At 40.2% G+C, this 23,831-nt stretch overlaps 1 protein-coding gene across 4 annotated transcripts in view; it reads left to right on the forward strand.

Moving 5' to 3' along the window:
* The first annotated feature begins 4,099 nt into the window (after positions 1 to 4,099).
* ATRNL1 (attractin like 1) overlaps positions 4,100 to 23,831 on the forward strand; it is an 808,308-nt gene continuing 788,576 nt past the window's right edge. For 2 of the 4 annotated variants that reach the window (XR_011564298.1, XM_070780901.1), the window contains exon 1: positions 4,100 to 4,518. Coding sequence is in view for 2 of the 4 variants with exons in the window: in XM_070780901.1 (XP_070637002.1) it covers positions 4,223 to 4,518 (296 nt within the window). In the remaining 2 variants the exon portion in view is untranslated. The remainder of the gene's footprint in view (positions 4,519 to 23,831) is intronic. The other 2 variants (XR_011564299.1, XM_070780902.1) reach the window with 1 other exon arrangement.

The following is a 23,831-nucleotide window of genomic DNA, read 5'->3' on the forward strand; positions in this document are numbered from 1 at the left end:
ATATACTTAGTCCACTATGTTTAACAAGATGTCCTAGCCCATATTTTTATTGAATTGTTTCACAAAAGACACATTTTTGCAACTGAGTGCTGGCAATCAACTTTTTTGGGTAACAAGTCTGAATATTTGGGATAAAAAGTTTAAACATGCTCATTTTATTTCCCAGTTTTAAACAAAAATGTATTAGTCCAGCAGAGTATATTTAAAATTGTTGGACTTATTTCCTTGGATTTACTTATAACAATATGTTTGAAATGTGTTAAGTTGAAAAAATTGGCAGGATCAGTCTGTATGTGTGTGTTTGCAAGTGTGACAGCAGGAGAAACTGCTAGAAGAAAAGAATGAATCCAAGAGAAAGCAGCGTGTTTGATTTTGGTTGTGGAGGGAAGTCGGGGTTTCAGGTCAGAGCCATATCAATATTTTCAATATGATCAATATACTTAAATGAGTATTTAAAGGTGATTTTCCACCCCTATGCTCAAAACTCATAGACCATTCATACTGTATCAGTGTCTTAAAATACTGCCCCATTTGCACTAAGGGTCCCTTTGAATTAATGCATTTCTGGCTCTTGGGGCCACACTAGCTACAGCTCTCATTACCTTGGCTGCTTTCAGAAGCCTCCCATGAGCAAAATGATGAACAACAACCAGAGTAGAGATCATTCTTCAATCAAGAAACTGAGAAGGGACTGCTTTGGTTCGTAAGTTCAAATAGGATCTTTTACTTTATTTTGAATAGCAATCAACAGAGCAATGGATCTATAATTTCTCTTGTTCTTTCAAAGCAAAATCATTTGCATTTCCTTCAATTTGGCAACATGAAGTCTCAGACTTTTGCCTTTTATATCATAGACCCATTGTTAGGTGGTACGAATGGAAATGGAACACACTCCCCCTAATAGTTAAAGGTCCTGATATAAGGCTAATCGTTGAGCAAATATACATTCTTATCTTTCCCCTTGGAGCAAATTTAATAGATACTTTCAAAATGTTAACAGTTTCATTCTACTTCAGTGAAAGTGACTTTTCCTGCACTCTCTCTCTGGAGTAAATTTTCACCTTTCTGCTGGATTTATGACTGCTATTACCAATACTATGAATTATTGTAGTGTCATGCAGCACAGCAAGGATGCTGACTCTCCTCCTTTGGAAAAAAGAGAAAGCATCATGTTGGAGTTTTAAAATTTCTTGATCAAAGAAGATATTGAAACATTTGTCAAGATTCTGGGCAAGTTTTATCACTGACTATTTTGTGAGACCACTGCAAATCATTTAAGTTTTCTGTGTCTACATTTGTAAAATATGTGACATTCAACTGTATAAGGAACTCCCAGTCTAGTGAGCCTAATAAAAGATAAGCTTATCCAGGGGTAGAAATCATGTTTTATTCATCTTTGTTTTCTCTTGCTTAAATTCATAATAGTTACTCAGTAAATGCTGACTGAAAGAGTTTGAAAGAAAAATAGGATATAGGGCAAGTGAAAATCCTGTGAGATCCTTCTGAGAACAATTTTATATAAATATAATATATTCAGCTTGATTCTAAAGGCAATCTTGAGAGGAGGCCTGTAGGGCTGCATGTTCTTCAGTGTAACGTAAAGTACTGAGCTGATTATAGTGGTTAGAAGATTAAAAGATGTATATTTTTAATGGACAAACCCTTTGCTTAAATATTGCCTACAGGCAGTAAGTGGCTGAGCAGTGATCTCTCTTGTTAAAGTGCCTCCTGTGTACCCTTTGCGCTACCTTTGCACTCAGTGATGGTTTTAAGAGCTTGGCCACTTTCCACCTGTCTGAAAGCACCTCTACATTAGACATGAGAAGGATGTGGTTGACTTTAAACTTTGGCTGGCATGAGCGGAATGGAGAAAGCCACAAGGGATTGTTCATGCATGGCTAATACTAGAGACTTGTGATTTTGCCTTCATGGAAATTAAACTGTGTGATCTAGAACAATATCCTCCTTTTACATTTTTTTCCAAAATGTTCTCCTCTCCTCATTTCAACTAATCTCTAAGGGACAAACTGATATGGAAAAGTTGTGAGGTGAAGGAGCTGTCCTAGTTTTTAGGTTTGAGGAGGACATTTCTGGTTCTGCTACTTTGGGGGAATTGTGATTTGTTTGTTATATAAACGAAAATCATGGTTTTCCTTTCTCTTTTTTTTTTTTACTTCCGAAGGAGTCACCTCTTTCTTGACCTTTTTTCCCCTCCTTAAGTCATTGCTGAGGTATTTGCAAACCAAGCCAACACTTACATTTTATTCACCAAACTAGAACAAAGCATCTGCTAATAGAAACAGCCTGGTAAATAGTTGAAAAAGCACACAAGTCAGAACACTTGTGTTTAAAGTGCCGTTCATTGCTTACTTCTAATATGTCATTGACAAATCTTTGGACCTTTTTGAGTCTTTCTATTCTCATCTGCAAAATGGGGTTAATGGAGGATTTCATCTACAAAGTGGGGGTAACAGATTAAAACAGATGACGTGGGTACATTATGCCCCAAATAAACACGAGTTCAATCTTAACAATAATATTATGACTGTGTGGTTACAATAAAAACTTTTTCTGCTTTTGCTGTCAGAAGTGCCTTTGGTAGATTTCAAATTCTTTTCCATACTGCCTACTCTTTGGTGGGGATCCAATAACATTGCTGTAACTCGAGTGTCCATGGCTGCATTTCATCTTTCTCAAGGGTTCAAATAGCCTGTTCAGAGAAGGTACGAAGGTACAAAGCAAAAATTTCAGCATATGCCATCAAATCTTGGAAAGTCATTTAAAGGAGGAAAGCCTGCCACCGAGGAAGTTAAAAAAAAAAAAAAAAAAAGGCTCTTTTCTGGGCATCATTTCTGCCCTTCTGGAAAAAAAAAAAAAAGCCCCGATGTTGCAATATTTTTCATGGCAGAATATTGTCCCAGATGGAGAAGGAAACACTGACAAGCAGAAAAGGAGATACCTGGGGTTCTGAGGCAGCGTCGGAGGGGTGCGGCGCGCCGGGGGGGTTTCAGAACCTCGCCGCTCTTTGTTGGGGGCGGGGGAGTCATTATTTCCGTGGAAGAAATGACACCGGCCCCCAGCCCACCGCCCCGAGAGGTCCTTCGCCGGCGGATCCGGCTCCGCGACCCTCGCCCCCGCCCCTCCCAGTTCTTGCGGACCCCTCAACGTGGTCGGACTGCGGTGCCTTTAAGACTTTTGCCTGCTGCACATGCTCAGCTCTTTGTGTGTTGTTGGAGTTTTTCTCTTTTAAGAAAAAAAGAAGAAATAGGCTGGAGGATGGGACGGAGGAAGGGGTGGGGGGAGCGCTGGGGGAAAAACGCTGCACTTTTACCGCTGTAGACAGTGGCCTGGAAGGGTTTCTTTTCTGCTGAAGCTGCGAAGCCGGTCCCGCTCTGATCTTTCGTTTGCGGTGGGGTGTCGCGGGGGGGAGATCCGGAGGCGCGGGGCCGGGTTCTCCGGGGCCCCGAGGGGAAGGGCACCGCGGGCGCTGGGGGCCACACCTGGGGGGGCCGGTCTCCCCTCCCGCGGCGGGCCGGGCGGGGTAGGTGCGCGCGCGCGCGCGCGCCGGGGGGAGTCCCGGGTCTCTGTAGGGGCGGGGCGAGACCACGCGCAGGGCCCGGCGGGGAGGAGCGGAGGCCCGCGCGCGAGCGGGAGGTGGCCCCGCACCCTGCGGGCCCTAGAGGCAGCCCTGGCGTCTGGCTAAAGCGGCACCGGAGAGCAGATGGCTGCTGGGGGGCCGCCGAAGGCCGGCCGGGCGGGACGAGGCTGAAGCCCCGCTTCCCGAGTACCCCCTCCCGTGGTGGGCGCGCCCACCTCGGGGGGCTCCCGTGGCCCCCCGCCCTCCCGGGCGCGCGCGGCGGGGCGCCCAGGCTGTTGGCCCGAGCGGCGGGCGAGGCGGGGCCGCGCGCGGGGTCCCCTCCCCCTCCCGCAGGTCCCCGCCTCCGGCCCGGTCCCGGGCGCCGCGGCGGTGGGCTCGGCCTGCAGCGGACAAGGTCAGCGGACGGAGAGGCGATGCCCGAGCGCGACTGCAGGGAGCCGAGCGGAGGCGAGCGCGGCTGGGATCTGCCCGTCCGGACCGGGGAGCGGGACTGGGGCAGGCGCCGGTGAGGAGGAGGAGCGGCGGCGGCGGCGCGGTGGTTTCCTCTCCGGCCGGGTTTCCCCTCTGGAGCATCCCTGTCGGCGCCCGCCAGCGCAGCCCCGCCGGCCCGGGGCGCTGGGGAAGATGGAGCCGGGGGGCCGGGCCCGCACTGGCCCCCCGCAGCCGGCGGCCCCGGGGCCGTGGAGGGCTCGGCCGGCAGGCGGCGGCGGCGGCGGGGGCGCCTCCTCCTGGCTGCTGGACGGGAACAGCTGGCTGCTGTGCTATGGCCTTATCTACCTGGCGCTCTACGCTCAGGTGTCCCAGTCCAAACCCTGCGAAAGGACCGGCTCCTGCTTCTCGGGCCGCTGTGTCAACTCCACCTGCCTCTGCGACCCGGGATGGGTGGGCGACCAGTGCCAGCACTGCCAGGGCAGGTTCAAGTAAGTGCCTTCGCCGGACCCTCCTCCCCCCCCCCCCCACCCCCCGTCCCTTCTTGGTCCGGGGTCCCCGGGCTGGGAGCGGCCCCCAGCGCTGCCTTCCTCCGGGCCCCGCGCCTCGGAGATCCCGACCCTGCGCCCAGCGCCCGGCACGACCGCCGTGGACGCGAAGCCACTCCGGGTGGTCTACCTGTCCGCTGCCTGTCTTTTTCCCTGATCGTCAAAAATTTGGCACTCAGTTACGGTGCCAAACACCATTTTGTTAGCGGACACTGTTTTTCAATAAAAAATGATGCACGTAAGTCATGAAATCCTTGCGCATTGTGAAGCGTTCAAACATTGCAGAAGTGTAAAGGTTAAAAGTTCTGGTCTGCCGGTATCTCCCTCTTCCCCAGCCTACTCCCTTCTCTAGAGGTAACCCCTGCTAACTTGTTAGTGTATTTAGTAACAGTGATCATAAGTCGAATTTATGATGACCTTACTATGTGCCAAACACTGTTCTGAGTGCCTTACGTGGGTTATCACATTTGTTCCTTAAAGAGTTCCTAGTAACGGGATTCCTATACTGGTTTTACAGAGAGAAATCGTGGTAATGAATTTAAGTAATTTGCCCAAGATTACACAGTACTGATGGCAGAATTGTGATCCAAATCAGCTAGCCTAACTCCAGAACGTTTACTTTTAGCCAGTATTATTGTGCTGAATTGTGCGAAAAGAATCTTGGATTGAGAAATACAGAGTGACTTTGAGTTAGATAAAGGGATGAAATACCTGGACTTTATAATGTGGTGGCGATAATAGATATTCCTAACTGGTTATTTAACTCTCAGCTATTGTGTGGAAGCATCACTTCGGTTTTTCGGAAGCTTAAGGCCCTAATGGAGCTTGCTTTACAGCAGTAAAAATACTTGTCCCCTATTGGTTCATGTGTATTGCGTCGCTGCCTGATATGAAAAGAAATGGATGAGTGTGGGGCAGCAGCAGCAGATAAAATACTTGAGACTAATAGGGTATCCATCTGACAACTTGTGCAGAACAGTCCTTTAAGTAAGTCAACTTCTGTGTCATCCAGATAGTTCAGATCAAGTTTGCTGGCTGGGTTAGTGGCTCAGAAATTGCATTCTGTGGGTTACTTATTGTCACAGTGATAGCCAAGTCTAAGTGGAGTGCCTTCTTGGGTTCTAAGGCAGAGATGAGAATATGGTTCACCTTTGTTGTTGTTTAGTTACCAAGTCGTGACCAGACTCTTTGCAAACCCATGACCTGTATATTCCACCAGGCTCCTTTTCCCAGGAGATTTCCCAGGCAGGAATACTAGAGTGGGTTGCCATTTCCTTCTCCAGGGGATCCTCCCCAGCCCGGGATCAAACCTGTGCCTCCTGCATTGGCAGATGTATTCTTTACCACTGAGCCACCGGGGAAGCCCATGGTTCCCTTTACTTAGGTATCAAAGGAAAATTTCCTGGGAGTTTTAAACAGCGTATTTTCCCTTTTTTAAAAACTTGCTGGTTAAGACAAGTCCTTGAAACCTTATTGTAAAAATGTATTTTTTAAAAGGGGATTTTTAAATTTAAGTAGATCTTACTGTTTAATTAACAGCAAGATTTTGGAAGTGAAATCTCAGAATGAAGTTTTATGAAATTCTTTTGTAAAAATAAGTTGAAATGTTTCCTAGCTTCGTAATTTCACAAATCAGTGTAATACTCTTGTTTTTTAAAAATACTTTTAAAAATTTAGTAGAGTTACTAATTAAAAGTTTTAAAAAATGTTTCAAGACCCACAAAGATACTGTTTTGAACTGGGCTTGTTAGTAGTCTTTTTTACTTAAGTGTTCTTAAACTTTTGCTTTGATCGAAACAGCCAGCCCAGCCTCTTTACCTGGCAATAGAGGATTTTGAACATAGAAAAAATGGTAGTCAGTAATAAAAAAAAGCCACATACATTTTTTATATCTGTTTTTACATAAAGAGAAAGATTGCCTGATTCATATGTAATTTAGGAACATTGGCCTTTGGTTGGAATTGCTCTGTTTGTCTAAAGAGGACAAAAATTGCTGCAGTCCTGAGAAGCCTCTGTCTACATTGTATAGCAGTGGAATTGTTAATCAGCTAGATCAGCAGCCTGTAACCTCACTAGCAGATGTTGTCCCAGTTAGTAGGAAAGGTCACAGATCAAGTTAAAACCGGCTTGAATAGTATAGAGAGATGGTTGCTGTTCATAAACAATACATTAGTGAGTAAAAGAGGAATAGTTTTTTTAAAATACAGATGTAGTTAAATAACAATAAACCCTGGACTAATCATTGAATATTCATTTCCTTGGAAGCTATTTCCTATGATTCATTGTACTCTTATTAGTAAGTACTTTTTCATTCTCTGTGGAGTACCAGCTATTAATTAGAGTAAATATAACTGGTACAACTCTTTGTGTTCTGTTATATATACTCTTAGGGTAAAGAAGTATTTAATGTTAAAGGGACAAATCAATTTAGAAGAAAAGATTTCTTCGGGTAAAGTACCTGCTAAGCTAAGAAAGGTTTCTTTCAGAATGTTGGCTTGTTTTATCCAATATTTGAAGTAATAACACAGTGGGAAAGACTTTTAACTGGAAATTCTCACTTCATTAATTATCTTGAAAATCTTTTACTAAACTGAAGGATAGCAACCTTACACACAGACATCAAAAATGATCAATCTTGGTAAGCAGGTGTCAAAATTAATTGGCTGGTTCCATGGTAACTTAGCTCTTTTTTTCTAGTGTAGGGATTTCACTAGGGAATGAGTATTCTTCAAATGCTTCTTTAGAAGGGAAGATTGATGGTTGGGGGGAGAAATGCAGCAGCAAATATGTTATCAAAAGTGGTGCTTCAGTTCTCTTAGGATTGATTTCAGCCTTCTGTTTCCATTTGAAAAGAATAAAACTCTCAGATTGTAGGCCATTCCTCAGCTAGGTAAAACAGAATGAACACCGATCTTTAGCCAAAGCTAGACTGAAAGACTTAGGACTGAGAATCAGAAAGGACAGTGCCAATTTGAAATACAATAATCAAGGATATGATATATGAAATATATGCAAATTTGAATTACATTTACTTGGGCAGCATTGTATAACATTGGGCTAGAAAGCATTTTGCTACAAACTCTATTTGAATGAATAATACTCTGTTATAAGCTAGGTTTTTAGAATTACTTTTGTAGAGTAGTTGAGATTTATGTTTATATACATTTATAATTTGAGTTCATACTTGGACATTTTTTTGCTTATATGACTTAGGAACCTAAGACTTCTAATTTCTCTTAGGTAAAGAAAATAGTTGAGATTAATGTTCTGAGATTGGAAAATACCTCATTATATTCTAAATATTTTATAAATCTAAATTTATTATTAAAGTGTATTTGTTGAATATTCCTGTAATCATCTATTAAATCTTGCTGTATGTTTAATGTATGCAGATTTTTTTAAACCTCTTTGATCAGTCAAATATGGATAATGAATTTCACACATTTATAATAGAAGTAATCTATTTCTATTTTAACAGCAAAATGAAGATATACTACCAGGAGTGAGGTTGCTGTTGTAAGTAGAAAGCAGTAGGGTTAAATGTGTAAATATTTTTCCTAAGTTACTGCTAAAACTCCCCAATATATGTGTGTATATACACATACATCATTTGGAATCCTTTTTAATAATAATAGGGAAGCTATCAGTAACTGTGATGTTTAAATTGAATGCTCCCTGTCCCCAAGTCTTTATTTCAAACTGATTCTAATATGTAATTTATATGCATGGGTTCTTTTCATGTTATTCAACTATGAAAATCACACAATGGAATTTTATAATAATTTAAATTGAGTGTTTCTGAGATCCCCAACTGATAAGTTACTTGGAGTAGCATGGTTTTCAAGACCATGTGTCTGCATAATTTGGTTCCTTTAGCAGATGACTGACATATCCTTTTAGCTTTCCTGCCTTTTAAAGTGCCTTCGAAGTGCCACATTGCTTTTGGACTCAGGGCGTTTCACACATACTGTTACATCTCTCTGAGCCCTCTTTCCTGTGTGGTCTTTGCTTGACTGATTACTAAGCATCCTTCAAATTTTAGCATATCCTAGTGTCTGAAGGAAGCTTTTCTAACTCTTCAGACTACGTGACTCCTTATTATATACTCTTAGAGCACTGTTTTTCTTTGTAGCACTTTGAAAATGAATAATTAGAGTTGAAATTTTTTTCTAAAAAATTATTTTTAAGAGCTTAATCAAGGTATAATTGACCTGCAGTAAACTACAATTTAAAAAGTTCTGATGTATGTATGTCCCTCTTAAACTGTCATCACAGTCAAGATCCTAAAAATATTAGTCACTCTCAAAAGTTCCTGGTTGTTGTTCAATTGCGTCCAACACTTTGCAGCTCCATGAACTGCAGCACGCCAGGCTTCCCTGTCTTTCACCATCTCCTGGAGTTTGCTCAAATTCATGTCCATTGAGTTGGTGATGTCATCCAGCCATCTCATCCTCTGCTGTCCCTTTCTCCTCCTACCTCCAATCTTTCTCAGCATCAGGGTCTTTTCCCGTGAGTCACGCTCTTCGAATCAGGTGGCCAAAGTATTGGAGCTTCAGCTTCAGCATGAGTCCTTCCAGTGAATATTCAGGGTTGATTTCCTCTCAGATTGACTTGATTTCATCTCCTTGCTGTCCAAGGGACTCTTTAAAGAGTCTTGTCCAGCACCATGGTTTGAAGGCATCAGTTCTTCCGTGCTCAGAATCCGCCTGCAATGCGGGAGACCTGGGTTCGATACCTGGGTTGGGAAGATCCCTTGGAGAAGGGAAAGGCTACCCACTCCAGTATTCTGGCCTTGAGAATTCCATGAAGTATATAGTCCATAGGGTTGCATAAAGTCAGACACGATTGAGCACCTTTCCTTTAACTTTCAGTGACTAATGATGCTGAATATATTGTCATGTGTTTACTTGCCGTCTGTAGTTTCGTTTGGTGAGGTGTCTGTTCAGATCTTTTGCACATTTTAAAAATTGTTTTTTTCTTATTATTGGTTTTTATAAGTTCTTTACATATTATACATACTATTTCCTTATAAGATATGTCATTTGCAAATATTTTCTTGCATGTTGGGGCTTTTCTTTTCATTCTCAACAGTTTTCAATGGATGGAAGTTTTAAATTGAATGAATTACAGCTTCTCAAGTTTTTCTTTTTATGGATTTTTTTTTATTTTTTGGTGTTAGTATCTAAGAAACCTTTGTCTAAATGAAAGATTTTCTTTAATTCTTTTTTTTTTTTAGAATTTTTGTAGGTTTACACTTTGCATTTAGGTTGAGTCCATTTTTATTTACTTCTGCATTTAGTTTCTGCTGTACAGTAAAATGAATCAGCTATATGTATACATGTATCCCCTCTTTTTCTAATTTCCTCCCATTTAGATAACCACAGAGCATTGAGTAGAGTTCCCCATGTTATATAGTAGGTTCTCATTAGTTGTCTATTTTATACATAGTATCAAAGTGTATATGCTGCTGCTGCTGCTAAGTGGCTTCAGTCATGTCAGACTGTGCGACCCCATAGATGGCAGCCCACTAGGCTCCCCCGTCCCTGGGATTCTCCAGGCAAGAACACCGGAGTGGGTTGCCATTTCCTTCTCCAATGCATGAAAACTGAAAAGTGAAAGTGAAGTCGCTCAGTCGTGTCCAACTCTTTGCGACCCCATGGACTGTAGCCCACCAGGCTTCTCCGTCCATGGGGTTTTCCAGGCAGGAGTACTGGAGCGGGGTGCCATTACCTTCTCCTCAAAGTGTGTATGTGTCAATCCTAATCTCCCAATTCATTTTACACGCCCCCCCCTCCATTTTTGTATTTTGATTTTGTATCCTTAGATCTTCCTAAAATTACTTGTTTGTAGTAGTAGTAGTTTTTGTAGATTCCTTATGATTTTCTACATACTTGATTATGTTGTCTGCAAATAAAGATACTTTAAGCCCTTTCTCTGCAATCTGGATGCCTTTCATTTCTTTTCCTTTCCTTATATCACTGGCTAGAACCTCCATTATAGTGATATATACAGGTGATAAGGAGTAGTTGACTGTGTCTTGTTCCGAAAATATTCAATCTTTAACCATTAAATATGATAGTATGTGTCAGTTTCTTGTAAATCCCTTTTATCACATTGAGGAAGTTCCTTTCTATTAGTTTTCTGAGAGTTTTTATTGGAATTGAGTTGAGATTGGAATCTGCATCTGTTGAGATGATAATTTTTCATTTTAAGCTTAATATGAATTATATTGCTTAATTTTTGAATATTAAACCAGCCTTACATTCCTGGGATGAACCTCATCTGAAATGATATATTTTTCTTTTTATGTACTCTTTGGATTTGATTTATTAAAAATTTTAAAGAATTTTTGTGTATATGTTCAGGAAGGATATTGTTTTGTTCTTTTCTTGTAGTAACTTTGTCTGGTTTCAGAGTCAGAGTAATGCTGGCCTCATAGAATGAGCTGGGACCTTCCTATTCAATATGCCAGGAAAGTTTGTGTAGAACTGACATTATTTCTTCATTACATGTTTGGTAGGATTCACCAGTGACGCCCTCAAGACTTGGAATTAATTCTTTAAGTTTGAATTTAATTTATTTAATATAAACTCAGTTCATTTAATAGTTATAGCTAGAAGTTCAATTTATTTGATATGTATAAGGCTGTATGAATAGGACTTAAACTTGTTGTCTAGAGTATTGTTCACTTTGGTAAATATTCCTTGTGCATGTGGAAAGTGTGTATTGTGCTACTGATGGGGGAGTGTTCTGTAAATTTCAATTAGGTCAAGTTGGTTGATAGTTTTGTTCAAGATTTCTAAAACTTCTCTGATTTTCTGTCTGTTTCTGTCAGTTATCGAGAGGGTATATTGAAATCTTCAGTTATAACTTTGTAATTATCTATTTCTCTGCAGTCATATCTATTTTTGTTTCATGTATTTTGAGTCTCTGTTATTAGGTGCATGAAATTTTATATTATATCCTATTGGTAAATTGCTCCCCTTTTCATTATGGAGTGAGCATTTGTTGAAGAGGCTATCCTGTTTTCATTGATGTTTTGCTCCATTGAAAATTGGTTGGTCATCTCTATATCTGTTTCTTGATTCTATTCTGTTCCATTGATCCATGTGTCTGTCCTTCTGGGGATGCCTTTTTTGACTATTGAATCTTAATAGTAAGTCTTGAAATTAGATAGTGAGATTTCTTCAACTGTTTTTATTTTTGAAAATTCATTTGTTTATTCTAGTTCATTTGCTTTTTCCATATAAATTTTAAAGTCAGTTTGTCAATTTCTTAAAAAAAAAAAAGCTGGAATTTTGATTGAGATTGTGTTGATTCAAGAGATCATTTTGGGTAGTATTGACATCTAGATAATATTGAGTTTTCCAGCCCTTTAACAGATATATTTCTTCATTTATGTAGGTTTTCATTGATTTCTTTTCAGATACAGATCCTGAACGTATTTTGTTAGATTTGTACCCAAGTCGTTTGTATTCTTTGATGCTATTATAATTGATAGTGTTTCTTTTAATTTCAGTTTCCAGTTGTTCTTTTTTATTACGTATAAATAACATTTGATTTTTGTATGTTGACCTAGTTTTCTGCATTGTTGCTAAACTCAGTTTCAGTAGCTACAGTCATACCTGTTTTACTTCTTCCTTTCCCCTTACATCCCCTGTTTTTCTTCTTGTTCTGTTGCCCTAGCTAGGACCTTCGACCTGATGTTGAATAAGAGTAGAAGAGTGGATATCCTTGCCTTGTTTCCAATCTTAGGTGGGAAACATTCAGTCTTTAAACATCTTTAAACATGAAGTATCATGTTAGCTGCAGGTTTTTTTTTTTTTAATAAATGCCCTTTATTAGGTTAAAGAAGTTCTCTGCTGTTCGTCATTTTGAGAGCTGATCATTATGTGATAATGGAAAATGTATATTGATCTGCCCCTGGTTCCTGGCATAGAGTTCTTAAAACCCTTATAATTTCCTGAGTGATCAGAGTACTAGAAGCATCTCGTGTTCTGATGTTCTTTTACCTTTGTTCCTAACACAGAGCTCCTGAAACCCTTGTAATTTCCCTGGTGATCATACTGTGTTTTTATGAGGCGACTCACGGGCTCCTGGTTGGCTCCTGGATAAGGGCTAGTTACCAGAAAGACCAAGTCATTGTTTGAAGCTTGGACTCTTCAGCCCTGTCCCCCATTCTCTTGAGAAGGGAGAATGGCTGAAAATAGAGATAATGATCTACAATGTCTACATGGTCAACCCTCCATAAATCCCCAAAGTTTGGGGTTTGGAGAGCTTCTTGGTTGATGAACACTTGGAGGTGCTGGGAGAGTGATGTGCCTGGGCAGGGCAGGGAATTCTGAACCCCATCACCCATACGTTATCCTATGTAGCTCTTCCATCTGGCTGTTCCTGAATTATATACTTGTATAATAAGCCAGTGATCTAGTAAATAAAATGTTTGAGTTCTGTGAGCCTCTGTAGCAAGCTGATCCAATACGAGGAGCAGATGTTTGGATCCCGCTGTCTGAGGCTAGTTGGTCAGAAGCATAGGTGTAGTTGGTGTCAGAGTTGAGGGGGGAGCTTTATAGGACTGAACCCTTAACCTGTGGAATCTGATGCTGTCTCCTGTTCAACTCCAGAATTGAGTTGAATTCTTGGACACCCTTCTGGTGTCTGTGAGGTCCTTGGCTGTTGTCTTTGTTCAGTCACTAAGTTATGTCTGACTCTTCACAACCCCATGGACTGCAGCACCCCAGGCTTCCCTGTCCTTCACCATCTCCTGGAGTTTGCCCAAGTTCATGTCCATTGCATCGGTGATGCCATCCCATCATCTCATCCTCTGTCGCCTTCTTCTCCTTCTGCCTTCAGTCTTTGCCAGTGTCAGGGTCTTTTCCAACGAGTTGGCTGTTTGCATCAGGTGGCGAAAGTATTGGAGCTTCAGCTGAATTCCTTGGTAATGGGGGAAAAACCGCCATACATTTGGTGACCAAAGTGAAAGTGGTGTGAGTAGAAAAGGAGACTTATCGGGAACAATACACGGTGGGGAAGAACTGGAATTTTTTCTACACTGGAGGAGAGGAACTGAGAGTTTTTCCATTTATAGTCATGTATGGGTATTGAATTTTGTCACATGATTTTTTTCTACGTCTATTGAGATAGTCATTTGATTTTTCTTCTTTTGTGTGTTAATATTGGTGAATTAAATTGATTGATTTACAAATGTTTAATCAACCTTGCATTCCTGGGGTAAACTCCTTGGTTTGCAATGTATTACACTTTTTATAAAGAAAGGTAATGCCAAAGAATGCTCAAACTACTGCACAATTGCACTCATCTCACATGCTAGCAAAGTAATGTTCAAAATTCTCCAAGCCAGGCTTCAGCAATACGTAAACTGTGAACTTCCAGATGTTCAAGCTGGTTTTAGAAAAGGCAGAGGAACCAGAGATCAAATTGCCAACATCCGCTGGATCATGGAAAAAGCAAGAGAGTTCCAGAAAAACATCTATTTCTGCTTTATTGACTATGCCAAAGCCTTTGTGTGGATCACAATAAACTGTGGAAAATTCTGAAAGAGATGGGAATACCAGACCACCTGACCTGCCTCTTGAGAAACCTATATGCAGGTCAGGAAGCAACAGTTAGAACTGGACATGGAATAACAGACTGGTTCCAAATAGGAAAAGGAGTATGTCAAGGCTGTATACTGTCACCCTGCTTATTTAACTTATATGCAGAGTACATCATGAGAAACGCTGGGCTGGAAGAAACACAAGCTGGAATCAAGATTGCCGGGAGAAATATCAATAACCTCAGATATGCAGACAAAACCACCCTTATGGCAGAAAAGTGGAGGAACTAAAAAGCCTCTTGATGAAAATGAAAGAGGAAAGTGAAAAAGTTGGCTTAAAGCTCAATATTCACAAAACTAAGATCATGGCATCTGGTCCCATCACTTAATGGGAACTTGATGGGAAAACAGTGGAAACAGCATCAGACTTTATTTTTTTGGGCTCCAAAATCACTGCAGATGGTAACTGCAGCCATGAAATTAAAAGACGCTTACTCCTTGGAAGGAAAGTTATGACCAACCTAGACAGCATTTTCAGAAGCAGAGATATTACTTTACCAACAAAGGTCCGTCTAGTCAAGGCTATGGTTTTTCCAGTGGTCATGTATGGATGTGAGAGTTGGACTGTGAAGAAAGCTGAGTGCTGAAGAATTGATGCTTTTGAACTGTGGTTGGAGAAGATTCTTGAGAGTCCCGTGGACTGCAAGGAGATCCAACCAGTCCGTCCTAAAGAAGATCAGTCCTGGGTGTTGATTGGAAGGACTGATGCTGAAGCTAAAACTCCAGTACTTGGCCACCTCATGCGAAGAGTTGACTCATTGGAAAAGACCCTGATGCTGGGAGGGATTGGGGGCAGGAGGAGAAGGGGACGACAGAGGATGAGATGGCTGGATGGCATCACCGACTCGATGGACATGAGTCTGAGTAAACTCCGGGAGTTGGTGATGGACAGGGAGGCCCAGCGTGCTTGTGATTCATGGGGTTGCAAAGAGTCAGACACGACTGAGTGACTGAACTGAACTGAACTGAACACTTTTTATATATTGTTGGATTTAATTTGATAATAATTTGTTGAGTATTTTTGCTTATGTGTTGATGAGAGATTGCTCTGTAATTTTCTTGTTATGTCTTTGGTTTCCTTATCATGGTATGATGCTAACCTTATAAAGTGAGTTATAAATTGCTCCCTTTTCTTATGTTTTCTGGAATAATTTATGTAGAATTGGTATTACTTTTTTCACAAATGTTTGACAAATTCATCAGTGATGCCATCTGGGCTTGGAATTTCTTTGTGGAAGGCTTGAAACTGTGAACTCAATTTCTTTAATAGATGCAGGTATATTCATTTTATCTATTTCTCGAATGAGTTTTGGCAGATTGTACCTTAACAAAAATGAGTCCATTTCATCTAAGTTTTTAAATTTATGGACATAAAGTTGTTCATAATATTTCCTTATCCTTTTTTTTTGTTTTTTATTTTATTTTTTAAATTTATTTATTTTAGTTAGAGGCTCATTACTTTACAATATTGTATTGGTTTTGCCATACATTATCCTTTTAAAGTCTGTGGGGTTTTTAATGTTTCTTCTTCAATTTTTGATATTGGTAGTTTATGTGTTTTTCCCTTCTTTTTTCCTGCTAAGTCCGGCTGGACATTTATTAATGTTATCAATCTTTTCAAAGACTATGTGTTTGGTTTCATTGATTCCTGATGTTTGCTTTTTCTTTTGTTGTTTTCAGCTTCATTGCTTGCTGTTTCCTTTTTTTTTTGTAATTTATACCTGGGCCCACAACAGTGAAAACCCCAAATCTTAACCTCTGGATTACCAGGGAATTCCCTGCTTCCTTTTGTTTTAATTTGCTTTTCATAAGATGAAAAGCTTTGGTCATTAATTTGAGATATTTCTTCCTTTCAAATAAGAGTATTTGAATGCTATACATGTTCTTCTAAGCACTGCTTTAGCTGAATCTCACATATTGTGATATGCAGTACTTTGATTTTATTCAGTGTAATTAAACTAAGTTATACTTTACCTTGAGACATTCTTTTTGGCTTATGTAGAAGTGTTTTGTCTAATTTCCAAATATTTGGGAATTTACAAGATCTTTTTCTTTTATTTAGTTCTAGTTTAATTCCACTATGTTAAAAAAAACGTACTTGGTATGATTCCAGTTTTTATAAATTTGTTAAGACTTGTTTTTTGGACTTAACTACAGAGGATGAGATGGCTGGATGGCATCACTGACTCGATGGATGAGAGTCTGAGTGAACTCCGGGAGTTGGTGATGGACAGGGAGGCCTGGTGTGCTGCGATTCATGGGGTCGCAAAGAGTCGGACATGACTGAGCGACTGGACTGAACTGAACTGATGGTCTGTTGTGAATGTTGCATGTGCAGTTGAAACAATGTATGTTTTGTTGTTGACTGGAGTGTTTTACAGAAAAGTCAAGATGGTCAAGTTGGTTGTTTAAATTGTTCAGATCCTTTATATCCCTCAGTTCAGTTCAGTCGCTCAGTTATGTCCGACTCTTTGGGACCCCATGAACTGCAGCACGCCAGGCCTCCCTGTCTATCACCAACTCCCGGAGTTCACTCAGACTCATGTCCATCAAGTCGGTGATGCCATCCAGCCATCTCATCCTCTGTCGTCTGCTTCTCCTCTTGCCCCCAATCCCTCCCAGCATCAGGGTCTTTTCCAATGAGTCAACTCTTCGCATGAGGTGGCCAAAGTACTGGAGTTTCAGCTTCAGCATCATTCCTTCCAAAGGAATTTTATATTTATATCCCTAATGTTACTCTATCCACTTGTTCTGTTGATTACTTAAAGAGGAGTGTTGAAATTTCCAACTTTATTTATGGATTTATCTGTTTGTTTCCTTTCATTTCTGTCCATTTTGCTTCTTGTATTTTGAAGCTTTTTTGGTAGACACATACACAATTAGAATTGTTATGTCTTTTTGGTGAACTGACCCATTCATCATTATATAATTTCCTGTTTTTCTCTGGCAATTGGTTTTACTTTGACATCTACTTTGACATTAAGAGCCACAGTCGTTTTGCTTATTGTTTGCTTTATGTATCTTTTTTGATTTGGAAAGAATAATGTGTGTTTTTACGTGTGTGGTTGTGTTGTTTAGTTGTTAAGTTGTGTCCAGCTCTTTGTGACCCCATGGACTGTAGCCCACCAGGCTCCTTCTGTCCATGGGCTTTTCCAGGCAAGAATAATGGGGTGAGTTGCCATTTCCTTTTCCAGGGGATCTTCCTGACCTAAGCATATGTATGTATGCATATGTAAATATATGTATAAAATCCAGTCTGATAATCTCTGTCTTTATATTGGTCTGTTGAGGCTGTTTACGTTTAATGTATCCAGATATCTTTTAGCATTCCACTTAAATTTTCCATTGTCCCTTTGGGTCTGTGTCTTTATATTAGTTTTTAGTGGTTATGCTAGTGTGTTAGTGATTACAATATGCATGGATAGCTTTTTATAGTCTATTCAGAGTTAATATTTATATTACTTTAGGAAAATTAAGAAATTTTTGAATCACATAGGTTCATTTATCCTCATTCACTGATCTTTGTTATAATTGTCATATGTATATATATGCTCAGTCATATCCGACTCTTTGCAACCTTGTGGACCGTGGCCTGCCAGGCTCCTCTGTCCATGGGATGTCCCAGGCAAGAATACTGAAGTGGGTGTATATTTACATATATATATATATATATATGCATATATATATATCTCACATCTACATGTATGGCATATCCCATCAGATAAAGGTATAAATTTAGCTTTCAAAAATCATACATATTTTAAAGAATCCAAGAAGGTGAAAACAGTCTTTTTACATTTTCTCGGATATCTGCTCTTTCTTTTGCTCTTTATTTCTCAAGATATAAATTTCCTGCTAGGGTCGTTTCCCTTTTGTTTGAATTGGTTCCTTTTGCTTTTTGGGGGCACAACTGCTGCTGATAGATTATCTTAGTTTTCCTTGTTCTGAAAGTGAAAGTTGCTCAGTCGTGTCCGACTCTTTGTGACCCCATGGACTATACCGTGCATGGAATTCTCCAGGTAAGGCTACTGGAGTGGGTAGCCTTTCCCTTCTTCAGGGGATCTTCCCAACCCAGGGATCGAACCCAGGTCTCCCACATTGCAGCAGATTCTTTACCAGCTGAGCCAACAGGGAAGCCCAAGAATACTGGAGTGGGTAGTCTGTTCTGAGAATATCTTTATTTTGCCTTATTTACTGAAGGATATTTTCCCAAGTACAGAATTCTGGGTTGACAGTTCTTTTCTCTCAGTATTTTAAAGATGTTGCTTGACTCTCTTCTAGCTTTCATGGTTTCTGATGGTAAGTCTGCAAGTCATTCTATTCTAATTGTTTTTCCCCTGTGTGTCCAATTCCATTTTTCCTACTTACGTTTAAGCTTTTTATACATCTTTTGTTTTTAGCAGTTCAGATTCTGATGTATCTGGGTGTAGCTTTCTTTGAATTTACTCTGGTGAGGGTTTGCTGAGCATCTTGAATTTATATTTCTGTCTTTCACCAAATACAGGGACTTTTTTTAATAAAGGCATTATTTCTTGAAAGATATTTTTCTGCACCAGTCTTTTGCCCTTCTCTTTCTGGGACTTAAGTGATACTAATGTTAGACTTTTGTTTAGTACCATGAATCCTTGAGGCTCTGTTCTATTTTTTTCTTTCTTTAGATTGTATAATTTCTACTGAATTATCATCAGCTTCACTGACTGTTGCCTCTGTAGTCACTATGCTTTTGAACCCATCTAGTCATTTTAAAATTTAAGATATATTTTCTAGTCGTAACATTTCTGTTGTGTTCTTTTTTATGAATTATTTTTCTCTGTTGAAAACTTTTCTTGCCGTTTCATTTAAGTACCTTTACCTCATGGAGTCCAGTTATAATAGCTAACATCTTTGATGATTCCAATTTCTGGATTTTCTTAGGATTGATATCTGTTGATTTTCTTTTCCATTGAGAATTTGTTACATAGTCCTAGTTCTTTGGGTGTTGAGTGGTTTTGGATGTATTCTGGATGTTATGTAGGTTCTGGGTCCTGGAGAATATTGATTTATTTAGTTATTTGATGGTGGTGGTCATGGTGCTCAGTCATGTCCGACTCTCTTCAACACTGTGGACGGTGGCCTGCCAGGCTCCTCTGTCCGTGGGATGTCCCAGGGAAGAATACTGAAGTGGGTTACCATTTCCTCCTCCAGGGGATCTTCCTGACCCAGGGATGAAACCTGCATGTCCTACATTGGTAGGCAGAATCTTTACCACTGAGCCACCTGAAAAGCCCTGTCCATTTATTTGTACTTAATATAGTAGGCAACCCACCAGTTAGATACAAGTAGCAAATTCTCTTGGAGAAGGCAGTGGCACCCCACTCCAGTACTCTTGCCTGGAAAATCCCATGGATGGAGAAGCCTGGTAGGCTGCAGTCCATGGGGTCGCTAAGAGTTGGACACGACTGAGTGACTTCACTTTCACTTTTCACTTTCATGCATTGGAGGAGGAAATGGCAACCCACTCCAGTGTTCTTGCCTGGAGAATCCCAGGGACAGGGGAGCCTGGTGGAAGGCCGACTATGGGGTCGCAAAGAGTCGGACACGACTGAAGCGACTTAGCAGCAGCAAATTCTCTGTCGTGCTTTCGGAGGCCAGTGGTTCTAATCTTAGTTCCGTTTTCAAAGCCTTTGGATCTGAATGCACACACGCGACTCAGGATTAGTCTGAAACTTTGCAATGTTTTAAATTTGATTTCAGTTCTCAAAGCCTCCGTTAAGCTGCTTTTGGATCTGTCCCACACATGAGCAGTTCAGATTGAGCCTGAGTCTTCCGTGGGTTCATATACAGAACTGGAATATCTCCATCTTCAGCTCCTCTTTCTTATGATTCCTCCCACACTCTTCGTCTTGAAAGGACACTTTTAGCCAGTTATTCTTGCTGTTGAGGAGACAGAATTTCTGTTAAGATGTGGTCTACACTTGCACGTACTGCTGCCGTCCTCGCCAGGTTTGGCCATCCTTGCCATCTCTCTGGCCGTTTTTGTCTGTTCCTAAAGTTTTCTTTCTTGAGTTGTTGCAGTAGCCCTTTGATTAATCTCTCTGATTCTTCTTTTTTTTTTTCTTCTTGCTAATTTATCCTGTACTGCTGCCAGAGTTTGTTTGATAGAAGAAAAATTTGATCATATCTCTCTTTTGCCTTGGAGAAGGAAATGGCAACCCACTCCAGTATTCTTGCCTGGAAAATCCCACAGGCAGAGGCGCCTGGAGGGCTGCAGTTCATGGGGTCATAAAGAGTTGGACACGAGTGAGTGACTGAGCACTCTTTTGCCTAAGAACTGGAGTATTTAAGATAGTGATGCCAAGGATTCTGATGAAGGATCTGTTGTCATTTAAACTGTTATTCTCCTCTAAGTAATGTGTCATCTTCCTTTGTCTTTTTTTTTTTTTTTTTTCTCTTAGGTTTCCAGAAATTTGGTTAGGATGTGCAATTCTTTGAGTTTACTTTGTTTATTATTTGCTCAGCTTCTTGTAAGTTTGTATCTTTTTCAAAATTTGCAAAAAGTTCATTTCTTCAGAAATTTTTTTCAGCTCTCCAGTTTTTAATTCTCCCGTGATTCCAATGAGACAAATGTGAAATGTTTTGTTATTAACTTTTAGGTCAGTACAGCTCTGTTCATTTCCTTCAGTCTCTTCTATCTATTCAGATTGGATGGTTTCTATTTATGTATCTTTATGTTCACTGATTCTTTCCTCTATCTTCTCTATTCTGCTCTTGGGCCCATCTTGTGAGTTTTTATGACAAGTTTAATTTATTATATTTTTACATTTTGTTCTTCTTTATGTCTTCTGTTTCTTTGCTGAAACTTTTTTTATATTTGTTTCAAAAATGTTTGTATCTGCTGTTGGGCCATTTTTCTGATAGCTGCTTTAAGATTCTTGACAGATAATTCCAGGATCTTTGACATATTAGTAATGGTACCTGCTGATGATCTCTTCTCAGGTGAGTTGAGATTTTATATGGCAAGTAATTTTGGATTGTATTCTGGATTATTTTGAGTACTGTGTATGAGACTCTTGTTCCTATTTAAATATTCTGTTCTAGGAGGCAGTTGGCTCATTTTGGCATATATGATGTAGCTCATTTTTAAAAAGTGACAGCTTTATTGAGTTATAAATTATAGCCATAATAATCATACATACCATAATACCATTTTAGAGTATATGATCAGTGGTCTTTAATATATTCAAAGAGTTATGCAGCCATCACCACTCTCTAGTTTTAGAACTTTTTCATCACCCTGTAAGGAAACCCACACCCATTTGTAGTTACTCTCCATTTTCTTACCCACCAATTCCATTAATTTAGGCAGCTGCTAATCTACTTTCTCTATGAGATTGCTTCTTATGGACATTTCATATAAGTGGAATCATATAATCCTATGATCTTTTGTCCCTGACTTCTCTTGCTTAGCATGTTGTCAGATTTCATCGTATCAGTATTCCACATTTGTTTTTCTGTTTATCAGCTGGTGGACATTTGGGTTATTTCTACCCTTTGGCTACTATGAATAATGCTGCTAATTGATTTTTGTGTACAGGTTCTGGACACGTTTTAATTTCTTTTGGGTGTATCCTAGGAGTGTGCTGTCTCTTCATTGTGCTGAAATTCAAAGACCCATTCAGTTACAATTTAGTTGGCTTTGGCAGTGCTGTTCGTCTGCCTTGCATGTCTACCACCCAGAGACCATTCTGAAACACAGATGGCATTCCATACCGTAGTTCAGTTCTGTAAGTTTTTGCTGTGCTGATTCTGATTAGTTTCACACACATGTGAAACGGTGTGTGGGAATGTCAAGGACTTCATACCGGCTGTAAAGAATCCTGTTTCACCTTTCTTATCTTTGTCATTTCTTCCCATTCTCTAGTTAGGAGGATGTATGTATTAGTTGCTCAGTTGTGTCCGACTCTTAGCGACCTCATGGATTGTAGCTTGCCAGGCTTCTGTCCATGGAATTCTCCAGGCAAGAACACTGGAATGGTTTGCCATTCCCTTGGTGCTAACTCTGCTGTTATTCGCTTAGTGCAGGGCGGAGATGGTCCGCCCCACAGTCTCTGTAGCTGCTGCACCCTCAGGGGTGAGCGGCAGCAGTGCGGCCTCTCTGCTGGTGTTTGCTTAGCACAGGTGGGGATGGTTGAAGTGACTCCACCCCCATTTACCGCCCCCACCCGCCATGAGGAGGGAGAGATACGATTTTCCCCCATAGAATGTGGGGAATGTAAGCATTTAAAAAATAAAGCCACTGTGTAAATTAGGAACTTTCAAGTTGATTCTCTCATATAAAAAATAGAAGATTAAGAGCATTTTCTACATTTTGATGTATTAAGTTTTATGCCAGGCTTCATTTGTACTTTTATGACACTATAATTATGCTAATAATGAATTTTTTCTAGAAAATAGAATTTATTATTCGAGCTATCTCATGTAAGACTAGTATTAATGGCATTGAAACTAACATTCCCCGAGTTAAAATATGAGTTTAGAGGAGAAATGATATTATGTGGTGAAAAAAGCTTTTACATGTATTGCCGTTTTCATTGCTGATGAAAATCCTCTTGTTATTCTCATTTTGCAATTGCGGTAGAGACTGGAAAATCTCATGGATGGAGGAGCCTGGTAAGCTGTAATCCATGGGGTTGCTAAGAGTCAGACAGATTGAGCGACTTCCTTTTCACTTGTCACTGTAATGCATTGGAGAAGGAAATGGCAACCCACTCCAGTGTTCTTGCCTGGAGAATCCCAGGGATGGGGGAGCCTGGTGGGCTGCCGTCTATGGGGTCGCACAGAGTTGGACACGACTGAAGCGACTTAGCAGCAGCAGCAGCAGCAGCAGAGAATGAAAAACCTGAAGCAGTTATTTATGCAAAGTCTGATAGCTACTAAATTGATAGCTGGGTTGCCAAGCAGGTCTTTTTGGGTCTTTTTCCTTAGCAAGCCATCTTCTACTCTTCAATACAAAGTTTCTCCTTAGATATAAATCTCTAATCTTCTGGATTTTTAGATAGCATAGGGGTTCTTAGGATCATGAGTTTTGGCACCAAACTGACACAGATTTGAGATCTGTTTCTGCCATTGTGCCGTGAATGTTGCATGGGTTTACTTTGTTGCTTTACTGAAGACTTGTTAATTTTTATGTCATTGTAGTTTTAAAACAATCTTGTGAAATAAGTGTTATTACTCTAATTATTTTACACACAAAGAAACTGTGGCTTAGGGAGTTTGCGTGACATATCCAGCAGGTGACCAGGCTGAAGATTCCTGCAGCTCTCCTGAAGTTTTTCATGTTTCTTCTAGTTTCTTACTCGTGTCTATTCCTGAGTGAAGAGAGAATATTCTACAGAGTTCTTACGTGTCCTTTATAAAGTTAATATGAATGAGTGCATTTTACAGCACACAGAGATACTGAAAGAAATGTTTAAGCTCATTAAATAATTCTCCATGATATAGCAGTATTTCATGTATCTCCAAGCTTGTTGATTATTTGAATGTGTATTATAACAGAACTTTTAATATCAGGTTCCTGGATGGGCTGTGAGTGGTTGATGAATCCTCAGATTTGTATGTTGTTGTTCAGTCACTCAGTCGCTTCCAACTCTTTGTGACCCCA

Source organism: Bos indicus, chromosome 26, assembly GCF_029378745.1.
Source record: "Bos indicus isolate NIAB-ARS_2022 breed Sahiwal x Tharparkar chromosome 26, NIAB-ARS_B.indTharparkar_mat_pri_1.0, whole genome shotgun sequence".
In the NCBI taxonomy this organism is placed as follows: Eukaryota; Metazoa; Chordata; class Mammalia; order Artiodactyla; family Bovidae; genus Bos; species Bos indicus.